Source organism: Capricornis sumatraensis, chromosome 20, assembly GCF_032405125.1.
Source record: "Capricornis sumatraensis isolate serow.1 chromosome 20, serow.2, whole genome shotgun sequence".
NCBI classification, from domain to species: domain Eukaryota; kingdom Metazoa; phylum Chordata; class Mammalia; order Artiodactyla; family Bovidae; genus Capricornis; species Capricornis sumatraensis.
In genome coordinates, this window is record NC_091088.1 from 30899398 (window position 1) to 30911158 (window position 11761).

Genomic DNA, 11761 nt, shown 5'->3' on the forward strand with positions numbered 1-11761 from the left:
TTCGGTAGATGTGAGACCATGGGGTCATCTGGTCCATTTTGTCTCAGTTTTACATCTGTGACAGGGGGTGACACCAGACCTTTCTCTGGATTGTTGTGAAGAACGAGTGGGGGGACTGCTGGCAAGGGGCTGGACATGGGCTAAAGCACCCAGTTCTCAGGGAAAGGGCTGTGTGGGGTCTCTGGCTGGGAGACAGTGGCAGGGAGAGAAGGCAGACCCTAACCTCCACCTGAGCTCTGGACCTCCTGGGCTCCTGGGTTCTGCATCCACCGCAGTCTTACCCACAGCCCTGAATGGGGTCTGGTTGTGGGTCCCTGTGCGGGCCCGTGGCTTCTGGGAGTGTGCAGGGTCACTTTGGTGACCCTCCCAGGCTCACAGCTGGGTCTGCAGGAACCGGGACAGAGCTCTCTACTCCCTGCCCTTCTGGCCTCATTACGTTTCCCGATCCCCCGGTCCTGCTCTGTGTGGGTTTTCAGCTAAGCCCCAGCTTGGGTCGCTGGCATAAGGTGGGCTTTCTTCCAAGCCCTCGTGCTTATTAGTGAGATGGGGGAAGGCCTTCGAGGCCTGAAGGGGAATTCTAGTTATGTGAAAGTCTACCGTGAAAGCAGGTGGCGAAGGAGTGCTCCAGTGAACCCGTCACCCTCAGACACATCTCTGCCTATTCAGGGCTTCTTGAGTTGGGCGAGGAGGCAGAGACAGCCCTGGCCCCCCAGAAGAGATCGCGGTGGTGTAGAAGGATCTGGGGGTTTCCCAGGTGGTGCAGTGGTAAAGAATCTGCTTGCCAATGCAGGAGATGCAAGAGACACGGGTTCAATCCCTGGGTCAGGAATATCCCCTGGAGTAGGAAATGGCAACCTGCTCTAGTATTCTTGCCTGGAAAATCCCATGGACAAAGGAGCCTGGCAGGATGTAGTCCACAGGGTTGCAAACAGTCGGACACGACTGAGAGAAGGGTGTCAGTTTCTTCTGTTTTATGAAGTGGAGGTGGTTGGGCCTCGTGGTCACTCAGCCAGCAATAGGGGTGAAAGCAGATGCAGTGGGGGTATCACAGCCTTGACCTGGGGTCAGGCAGCAAAGAGCCAGTCTCCCTCAGAGGGAGTCTTGCTTGGCAGCGGGTGAGCCTGCCTGGGTCCAGGTATAGGCCAGGAGGCTCTGACTCACTAGTTTCTCTGCATTTCAGGTCTCCCATGAGTTTGCGATCAACTTCAACCCCACCAACCCCTTCTGCTCGGGTGAGTGTCAAGCCCCCTGCATCAGCCCTGGTCTCCCTGGGTGGAGAGAGGGGCGGAGTACAGCTTTCTGTTTTTTGCTCCTCTCCCCATCACACTTGCTCAGGATGGCAGATGGGGAGAAGCTGGAATTTGGAGTCAGGTGGCCTGGCATTCAGGGCCAGCTGTGCCCTTTCCTGGCTGTGAGTTGGAGAGGTCACTGCACCCCACTGGGCCTGTGCCACTTCACCTGCCCCAGGGGAGGGAGCTCACCTCACTGAGGAGTCGGGTGAGAATAAAGGGAAGTGTTGACAGGAAGCCCTGTGTAGACCAGGAGGAAGTGAGGGCAGCAAATTACACACCTGCCTCTCCCCTTCCTCCTGCCCTCACGGGGAGAGCCCAGCCTTGTCCTGCCCCACCTGGGCAGGGGTGCTGGGCAAGAGGGAGCAGCAGGCAGCGAGCATGGTATCTGTGCTCTCCCCACCCCAGGCCTCAGAGGATTTCTGAACCTCCCAGAGTCAGTGAAAGGAGGAGATGGTAACCCACTCCAGTATTCTTGCCTGGAGAATCCCATGGGCAGAAGGGCCTGGCAGGTTACAGTTCATGGGGTCGCAAGAGTTGGACATGACTTAGCGACTAAACCATAGCACCCACAAGAAGACCTTGCCTATTGTAGGCATTAAATAAATATGTTCGATGTTAAAAAAAAAAAAGTGAAAGAGAAGGGGTTTGGAAGAGGGTGGTCCCTGACCCCATGAGAGCTTCTAGCCTCAGCTGGCTTCATATGTAGCATCTGCCTTCCCTGGGGATCCCTGAAGCTAGGTCAGGTTTGTATTTGGGAGGGGACTGCATCAGGTCACCACCTTAGGGATGATGCTGTGACTCAGAAGCCATGGGCCTCTGTTGACTGGAAGTGTGGTCCTGTCCTCCAGCTGGGGTCTGTCTGGTTTAGAGCAGAGACATTCTGTCCATTTACCTCATCTCTGGCCAGAGGCCTTCTGGACAGGATGGCAGGGCAGGCGGTATTCTTAGGCTTGTAATGGCAGCTATTTACAGAGCACCTTCTGTCTGCAGGGCTGTGCAAACCTTAGTCCCCTCACCAATGCTGAGAAGCCATGGCATATGCAAAATGGACCCCCAGATGGCTCCCTGGGACCCCAGAGTGTCACTACAGGAGCCTGCTAGACCCCCTCCTGCCAGCTTCCCAAGAGTGGAGATTACCAGCCCCTTTGACGGGATCAGAAAGATTTAAGTACCTTCCTCCAGGCCCCATGACTAAGAAGTGGTAAAGGCAGGATTGGAACTCAGGTCAGACTCCATGTTCAGGGCTCTTTATCCATCCTGGAACTGCTCTCTGGGAGCTTCCAGTACCCCAGGGCCCGGCGGGTGGGGGCAGCAGAGAGTGGGTGCAGGGTCAGGGAGGACCAGGCTGATGCAGAGCCTCCTCTTCTCCCTGAGGCAGGTGTGGACGGCATCGCCCAGGCATATTCGGCTTGCCTGCCCCACATCCGCTTCTATGGCCCCACCAATTTCTCTCCCATTGTCAACCATGTGGCCCGGTTTGCAGCCCAAGCCACGCAGCAGCAGACAGCCACGGTGAGTAGGTGACCGATGGTGTGGACGGGCAGGGTGGGGCAGGCACCAGCTCGGTGTTCTGCCTCTCCGTGTCCTAAGATCCTAGGTGAGCCCGGTGTCTCTCCACTTTTAGTTTACCTGCAGGGATGGAAGGGGTTTGGGGCAAGCTTGCCTTGGTTCTGGCTTCCTCGAGCACAGACTGCAGGACAGAGAGCCATTCCGTTGTTTGTGCTTAGCAGAAAATAGGGTTGCGATTATTGGGAAGTGCCTTCATGGGCAGAGGGAAACCTGGGCCTGGGGTCCCTGCAGCTCCCATCTCACACTGAGGGCTTTGGCACTGTCTGGCCCAGGTCTGGCGGTCAGTGACAGGGCTGCCGTGTGGCATCTGGAATATACGGCAAATAGCTGTCCTGGGCATTGTGCGTCCCAGCCCTCAGCAGAAGGAGGCTTCCTTCTCCTCTGGAAGGAAAGGGTTTGCTGCACAGGTGCTGCAGTCTCTGCTGACTGCCCTTTCCACTCTGCCTCCACTTGCCAGCTGCCCCGCGGCCGTGGCCACTGCCACCTCTCCCTGGTCCCCGCGGGCCCGTGCCCCTTTCTTCACTTGCGGTGACCATCCCACCTCATCCTTGTTCCTGCCCCTCAGAGACAGCAGCTTGTCTGCCAGCAGATCCTTTGTTCTGCTGTCTCCTCCGCCTGGAGGTTCTTCCTGACGCTGGCTCCGTCCCATCCCTCAGCGTCCCCTCCACTGCTGCTTCCCTGAACACTCACTCGAGCCTCTCTCCTGCCTTCTGTTTATTCCTGTCTTGACTCTGATGGTGGTGGCAACATCTCCTTCACACACTCTGCGTCTATGGTGTGTCTCCCGCATTGGACCCTCAGCCCTGTGGGGCCGCGCAGCGTGTGTGTGTTGTCTCTCATCTACTCCGGGGCCTGTGCTGCGGCAGACGCTCGTGTTCAGGGAATGGACGGATTTAAGTTGGCCCCAGTCATGTGCTGTGCACTGCACGAGGAGCTGGGAGGAGGTGACTCAGCCAGGGCCTCTCTCAAAGGGAAAGGGACCAGGTCCCATTCGGACTGCCTGAAGGAGGGAGGCACCTGCCCAAGAGGTAGAGGTTGATTTCCCGAAGACGGAGGGGAGGTTATGCGAGAAGACGACACCGGTCAGCCTGGGGAGGGCAGGACAGCAGCACATAGTCTGACTGACTGGGAGGCAGCAGAGGGTCTGTGGGAAAGGGGGTCCTGGGGTCAGCCTGCCAGGGTGTGAATCCTGCCCCTGCCTGTTCATCACTGTGTGACCTGGGTAAATCACTTACCCTCTCTGAGCCTCGTGTGTACCATGGGAATAGTAATAGGACCTACCTTGAGGTGGTGGTATTAGGATTAAAATGTGATAACACACCAGCTGGCAACCAGTGAGACTTGAGAATGAGGAAAGGTGGCAGAGGGTTCTGGGAAGAGCCCCCAGGCAGAGGGGACAGGAGGGAGGTCACTGCATGAGGTCGGTTCGAAGGAAGGTGGTCCCAGTCGTTTCTGCTCCAGGGAGCATGACCTGCTCTAGTCCTGGCCTTGGTGGCAGCAGCTGATGGCTCTGAGCCTGTTTCCTTTATGAAACGGGACAAGTAAGCCCACTTGAATGGGAGGTAACTGGGGAGGACCTGCGAGTTGCTTTTTTTATGTTCCTGGGTTAGAATTGGAGAGGGCAGAGGGAGGGCAGCCCCTCACCTCACACACCGTTTGGATGTCTGCTGCTGCCCAGGCTGCTGTCCCGCCTAGTCTTTTATCTGCCTGGACTCGCTTTCAGAGGGATGGAAGAATGGCCTGCATTCTTGTTTAAGCGTAAAAAATGGGGTGGAGCAGGAATGGAGCCCAGGGTTCTTCTTGGGCTCTTTCAGCTGCCAAGGGGCAGGAGCGGAGGTCCTGAGGAGAAGGGGGCCAGTACCCGCTAGAGCCTCAGTCTGGAGAGGCTTGGGCCCTGGGGGGATTGCCAGGAAGGCGTCTTTGTGTTCTAGGGAACAACTGCCGAGGGCCCTCACAGGGAAGAGCTTGGCCCTTGCTCTGAGCCAGTCTTAATCCTGACCAGTCCTAATCCTCACAATACCCCAGCCCCTTTCGTCATGACCAAGTCCTTCCAACCCTGGCTCCCTCACCCTGGGGAAGCCTGTCACCCACCCTAGGTGTGACCTCGGGCCAGCATCTCTGGGCTGCAAGAGGCCCCTCCCACTCTGCTGTCCAAGAAGACCTCCTGCCTTCACTCTGTCTATATCACTGCACCGAAGGTGGGGCTGCCTGATGGTTCAGCCTCAAGCTCTGGGGGCCCACTGACCTGGGTTACATCCCAGCTCCCCTACTTCCTCACAGTGGGACCCAGAGCAGGTTGCTTAAGCTCTCCAAACTTCAGTTTTCTCACCTGTACAACGGGGATGATGGAACGCTGCCTGCCTAAAGGAAGCACTGCAAGGATTCAAGCAGTCGGCATCCAAACTGCTCAGCAGAGCCTGGCGCTTGACAGCCCCTAATCAACGGGGGTTGGTGAATCTTCTGAGGACACCTTTTGGGCCAGCAGTTGGTGATGCTGAGCTCATTTAGGCCTAGAGCGAAAGGAAGTGATCTGTGCATTACCTGATGCTTTTGAACAGCCGCTGTTTGGGAAACACTTGGTGTGGCTTCATCCTCCCTGTCCCCGGCACACGAACATGCACGCACACCCACGCACAGGAAATCAAGAGCAGGTGGCGGAAGCATCTCTCCGCGCTCTCCCATTCATTCACACAGCTCAGTTCTACAGTGTGTGTTTCTGTCCAGCACTGGGGAGACCATGATCCCAGGCCATGGCCTCTGCCCTTCCAGGGCCGGTGGTCTAGTGGGGAGCTGGGCCAGGAGACAGCAGCTGTAATGCCAACCGATTAAACCTGTGATGGCAGAAGCACAGGATTATAAAGGTGGCACCTACCCCAGACAGAGGGCTCAGAGCTGGCTTCCTCGAGGAGTGATGTCCAAACTGAGACTTGGAGGCTGCTTAAGGGTTGGCCTCACAAAGGGTGTGTGTGTGTGTGTGTGTATGTGGAGTGTCCCAGGCAGAGGGAACAGAATAGGGCAAAGGCTTGGAGGTGTGATGTGTGGCGTAACTGAAGGAAGGGGTGTGATGTAAGAGGGGTGGGTGGGGGTAAGGTTGAAAGGTAGGCCAGGTCCCAGAGATGCCTTCTAAGCTAGTGAGGAACCTGGACTTTCTCTTGAGGGCACTGACAGTCACTGAAAGATACTAAATTTGGGTGGGACCACAGGGCTCTTACTGTGGAGCACTCCTCATCCTCCCCTCTGCCCTGGGCCTTCCCATCCATGGTGCATTGTTGGTTGGCTGCCTAGGCAACCAGTATCCTAATGGTGAGGGGCAGGGGGGTTGCAATCTGGAAGCAGTCAGCACCCTGGGACACTCCCTCCACTCCCCAGGGCCCTCAGCTGCCAACTTCTCAGAAGTAAGCTAGGGAGGAATGAGTGCAACTTTCCCGGACTCTGCCTGGAATTCTGTGGTCAAGTCAGTTTCATATGAATCAAGTCACACGTTAAATGTGCTGGGGGAAGTGGCTACTCACAGCCTGAGAAACCTGAAAGCCTCTTGGGTAAGGGCAAGATACACTCCATCTTTGTCATGTGTTGGGGATCTGGGATCTGGGATCGACCTGGTGGCAGCTGGTCCTGTTTATGGAGCACACACAGGGTGCCAGGCCCATGAGATACCGAAGGCCTGGGGGGAGGGGCTGCCCTGAGGAGCTCTTAGGGTGCGAGGCGGGGCGGGGAGGTGTGTCCAGAGGAGCCCTCCCCAGGGGGTAGTCACTGGCAGTGGAAGCAGAGCTCAGGCCTCCAGGGAGTATTGGCACTGTGGCTGGGGAGAGTTCCCAGGCAGGAGGTAAACCAGGAAAGGCACGGAGGTGGAAAAGCTTAGGGTAGGGGAGACCAGGACTGTCTGTGGGGACAGCAGAGGCCCCGCCCACCTCCTCCTGCCTGATTCCTCCCTTCTTTCTCCTCTTCCACAGCATCCTTCCCATCTCTCCTTTGATGTCTTAGGGATGGGATCGTGGACCCCTGGGGTTTCAGTAGACTTTCAGGCTCCTGGACAACCTCATTTTTGCTTGGGACAGGCATGAAGCCCAGGACTTGTCAGTGGCATTTCCAGTGCCAAGGCTGGCCCAGGCTGTTCCCCGGCAGGCCCAGCTGCACAGATGCTGAGGCTGGGCACATAGGTGTGGGCACTGTGGGTGTCTGGCTGGTGCACAGGACTGAGGGTTGGAAGTCCCGTGCCATGCCTCTGGGCCCTGCCCTAGGCGGCTGTTCTGGATATTCAGGCCTCCTGACACTGGGGTGCTGGGGGAGAGGGTGCAGAAACCTTTGCCCTGCCAGTCCCCACTATTGGAGAGACAGCTACTGGCCACCTGTGGCAAGAGCCCCAGGCTTGGGCTTGAACCTCGACTATGCCCTTTCTGGCTGAGTCCTTGAGCAAGTCAGTGACCCCCTCAGCCTGTCTCCCCATCTCCAAAAGGAGAATCCCAGCGTGAGGGTGACAGGGAGGGTGTGGTCACTGCCACCATGACTCACCCTTTTAGTTGGTGCCTACAGTTCTGCAGGAACCCTGGCCTGCGTGCTCCAAGTCTCCAAGTGCAGACACACGGCTGGCTGAAAGGGAAGAGTCAAAAGGGCCGTGTCAGGAGCAGGGTGGGAGACTGTGGTCTGAGCTGGATGGGGCTTGGAAACCAGCCCCACCCTCAGAGAGGAGAAGCCTGTCACCCAAGGCCAAGTGTTCTTTTCTGTCCTCATTGTCAGCCTTCTCCTGCCAACTTAGGTACCCCAGAAATACTGTCCTGGACCATTTGTGGTAGGATAGCAGTGGGGTTAGAGGGCCACAAAGTGGCTGGCTGGGATGACAGTGGGCTGTGAGGGGACGAGTCTGGAAGGGCTTATGAGGTGACCCCCAACCAGAGGAATGGGGACCGGCAGCAGCAGCCTCCACTACAAGGATTCAGGCTGCCATCTCCATAGCAACAGGTATCCATCCTTAGCCAAGTGATCAGTCTCTTAAAGGCACAGTGCAGAAGTTGGATTACTGTTGGGGGTTGGGGCTTAGGATGGTGGGGTCCATACCTCCGTGTGGTTCATTCCTGCCTTCCACAGCTGTGCCTGGGGGACAGGCAGGAGAGTAAGGAATCTTTTATGGCTGAACCTGTGGTCTCCATTTGTTTCCCAGGCAGTGAACGGCTTTGCTGAGTGAGAAGGTCACCAGATGCTGACTTGGGAGCTGGCTTGGTTCTGTCCTTTTTACCTCTATGACCTTGACTATTCTGGGTCCACATTGCCTCTCCTAAGAATCAGAAGGGTCAGACAAAAAGGCAAAAGCCCTAAACAGAGACTATTAAGACCACAGGGGCTTTTCTGTTCATTTTATGGATGGGGAAGACTGGGGCCAGGGTTTGCTAGGCACAGAGCCCAAGTTGAAGATGAGATATCAGGCAGCTGTGAGTCCTGGGGCTTCTGCCCAGAGATCATCCAGTGAGCTTTCCGGAACTTCATTTACTCACCCCCCATCTCCACAGTCTGTGCTATGGCCACCTGTCACCTACACTAATTATTATTCAGTATTTTTTTCACTTAATTTTATAAAGAAACTATAACCCACTGTACAGGAAAAGTTATAGAGTTAGGATAGAGAGTAACAATAAAAATAAATACATCAGGCAGCACAGTGGTAGTAAGGTATACCTGGAGACTGCTGTCTGTGGAGCTCTTAGGTTCCTGCCTTCTCTTTGTTAATAGGGAGCGTTAGCAAGTGTGACACACTGGCACCAGACAGACTTCCTCCTGGGTACAGTTTGTAGAATTCAAAGACCACTGCAAGACCAGTACCCTCCCCACTGTGACTGATGCTGTGTCTGGGGTGTGCCCAGAGTCTGCTTGTTGCCAGCAGACCCCACACTCCCAGAAGCACTGACCTAGATGACCTGCTTAGCTCCTACAGGGTCGGCTGTGCTGATGGGGGATGAGCAGGGTCACAGGAGTTCACATGCAGGTAGAGCAGAGAAGGGCAGGCTTGTCTCAGAGTCCACAAGCCAGAAGCCATCTTCCGCAGCAGCTGCGGACCTCACTCTGCCAGGGGCACAGCTGTCAATTACTGAGCTGCTACCACATGGCTGGCATGGTCTCTGAGAGGTGTGGGAACTCCCATTCTGCAGATGAAGAAACTGAGGCACAGCCAGTTGAGACAGTGGCCCAAGTCCCACGGTGTAGCCACTATCAGAGCCAGGCCTGGAGTCTGGAGCTCTCAGATTCTCCTGAGTTGGGAAAGGCAGAGGAAGAGAGCAAGCAGTCTGTGCTTCCGGCTGTGATAGAGGCCTGAAGGGCCCTAGCGTGGAGGGAGGCGCCTGCGATCTGGCAGCAGCTCTGGGAGAAGTGCTGCCTTCCTTCCGGGGGTCAGAGGGGTTGGGGAAGGTGGGAAAGGAGGGAGGGGAAGGGCAGCCAGGGGCCCTGGGCTGTGCTGAGTGCCTGCTGACCCCCTCCCACAGCAATACTTCATCCTCCTCATCATCACGGACGGTGTCATCAGTGACATGGAGGAGACGCGGCACGCCGTGGTGCAGGCTTCCAAGCTGCCCATGTCCATCATCATCGTGGGCGTTGGCAACGCCGACTTCGCAGCCATGGAGTTCCTGGACGGGGACAGCCGCATGCTGCGATCCCACACGGGAGAGGAGGCAGCCCGCGATATTGTGCAGTTCGTGCCCTTTCGAGAATTCCGCAACGTGAGTGTGGGCGCGGACTGGGGAGGGGGCAGTTACAGGACGCCAACCAGCATAGTTAATAATCAGGCTGAAGGCGTTGGGATTGCCTGCCCAGTCCTAGGCTCCTCTACCCTCAGTTCTGGTGACTACATACTTCCTGAGGGCTTACTACGTGCCCAGGGCCAGGTCAGGCCCTGTCCCCAGATGAGGCTACATGACAGTCGCTGAGCACTTGCTTCAGCAACTCAGGGGAACTGTGCCCAGTCCAGACTGGGGCTTCAGGATAGGGGTTCCGGGAGGACCTGCCTCCTAACCCTGAACCAAGTCAGAAGTATCCACGTGGGGCAAAGCATCCCAGGAGAAAGAGATGAGAGCAGAGGCCCTGAGGTGCGAGGGGCTTTCCTGGGATTCATAGCTTACCAACCTCCTCACTTCATGTGGAAAACAAGGCCCACCTTACAATGGCCTCCTCTCCCTGAGGGCTTCTCTAAGGGAGAACTGGAGGCCTCCTACGCTTCTAGAGTTGACTCCAGTCCTTCTGCAGGGGACCCAGGTCTGCTTACAGGGAGGCTGGCATTAACTTCTTGGGCACTGCCCTTGCAGCAGGGCCCACAAGCAGCCCCAGAGCGAGCTCTCAGATACCACCCTGTACTGCCAGCCTGGAGCCTACCTCTCATTTGATGAGAGGCAGACTGTGTTCCTCTCCTCCTGGCCTCAACCAAAAGGACTTTGGGGTGCTGTGGCTCAGGTCCTGGGAACTAGTCCCAGGAAGAATTGGGCACTCCAGTCTGGAAGCACTGGTACTCACCTCTCTGCCCAGTACCCTGTGGGTTTGCCTGAGCTGGTTCAGTTCTTTCCTCTGGAGTGTGAGCTTCCTGAGGACAAGTGCTGAGCACTGCCCACCCAGGCACCGCATGGACACTGACCAAGCTCCTGGTGTGCCCGGCCTGTGTCTGGGTGATGAGCAGCAAATCAGACAGTCACAGCCCCTTGATCACAGCCAAGGAGGAGATCAGGAAATGTTTGCAAGATGAGTAGGCTGCGCAGCCCGCTTCCACCATCTCTTTCCCCCAAAAGCTTCCAATGGACAAATTCATCCTGAAATGTTACTCCCGGGCAAGTCGAGTGCTCAGGTTGAGTCACACTTAGTGTCAAGGCAAAGGAAAGCGCTGCTGAGGGTGGGATTTCAGGCTTGGGCTGGACTGAGGGATGCTAGTTTTAGACAGCTCTGGTCTTCTGGTCCAGCTTTTCCTCCAGGGACACCTTCTTTACCAGCTGCCTGGGTGTGATGCACCTCCCCACTTCACCCAGTAATCCTTTCTCTCTCCTCACTCTCCACCCTACCCTGCAGGCGGCAAAAGAGACCTTGGCCAAAGCTGTGTTGGCAGAACTGCCCCAACAAGTTGTTCAGTATTTCAAGCATAAAAACCTGCCCCCCACCAACTCGGAGCCCGCCTGAGTGCCAGCCCTCACCCAGCAGCAGCATGCCGGCTGGGCCTCCTGCCCTCCCCAGGAACATGCACGCTCACCCTGCTTCCTTGTGGGTGGCCCTTTTTTTTTTTTTTTAAATGATCCACATTTTTATTTTTTACAACTGGACTTCCACCCCCAACTTCCTCCAGCCCAGCTGGGCTTCCTTTGTTGGAGCTGACTGATGATGCTTCCAGGCCAAACTGGCTTCCCTCTCCTCCTCTCCCCACCCTCTCCACTCTTAAGTATTGAATGTACTTTGTATAATTTTAGTGGAATTATTATTAAAGAGAATAAAATTTTTACAATCATAATTGGCTTTTTCCAAGTAACTAGCTGCAGACTCAAAGGAACGTGTCCCCGGTGCCTCTGTGATAGCCTGCACCTAACTCCTGCTGTTTTTTATACTGTGACCATGTTCTATTTGTTATACTCAGGGTAATAAAGGAGTTTTGGATGTCCCTGTGTCAGCTCCTTCCTCAGGTGGGACCTGACAGGCTCACTGATCTGGGAAAGGAAACATGAGAACGCCTTTCCCCCAGCAAGCCTGTGAAGTCAGCACCATCACCTCCACTTGGGGACATGCATTCCACACAAACAGAATACAGCTGTTAAACTGGCATACAGCCTGGCACACCGTGTGCGCTCAATAAACATCTGCAGCAGGATGGAATGCATGAGCCCTCACCAGTGATCGCAGGCCTTCGGGGCCCTGGCAGAGCCCATGCTGTCCCGGCCCACACA

The 11761-nt window shown here is 56.1% G+C and overlaps 1 protein-coding gene across 1 annotated transcript in view; it reads left to right on the top strand.

Moving 5' to 3' along the window:
* The window catches only part of CPNE2 (copine 2), a 41846-nt gene extending 30615 nt beyond the window's left edge, over positions 1-11231 (top strand). The window contains exons 13-16 of the mRNA XM_068993345.1: positions 1181-1232; positions 2671-2804; positions 9332-9568; positions 10899-11231. Of these exons, the coding sequence (XP_068849446.1) occupies positions 1181-1232; positions 2671-2804; positions 9332-9568; positions 10899-11006 (531 nt within the window). The 3' untranslated portion in view covers positions 11007-11231. The remainder of the gene's footprint in view (positions 1-1180; positions 1233-2670; positions 2805-9331; positions 9569-10898) is intronic.
* Positions 11232-11761: the final 530 nt, after the last annotated feature.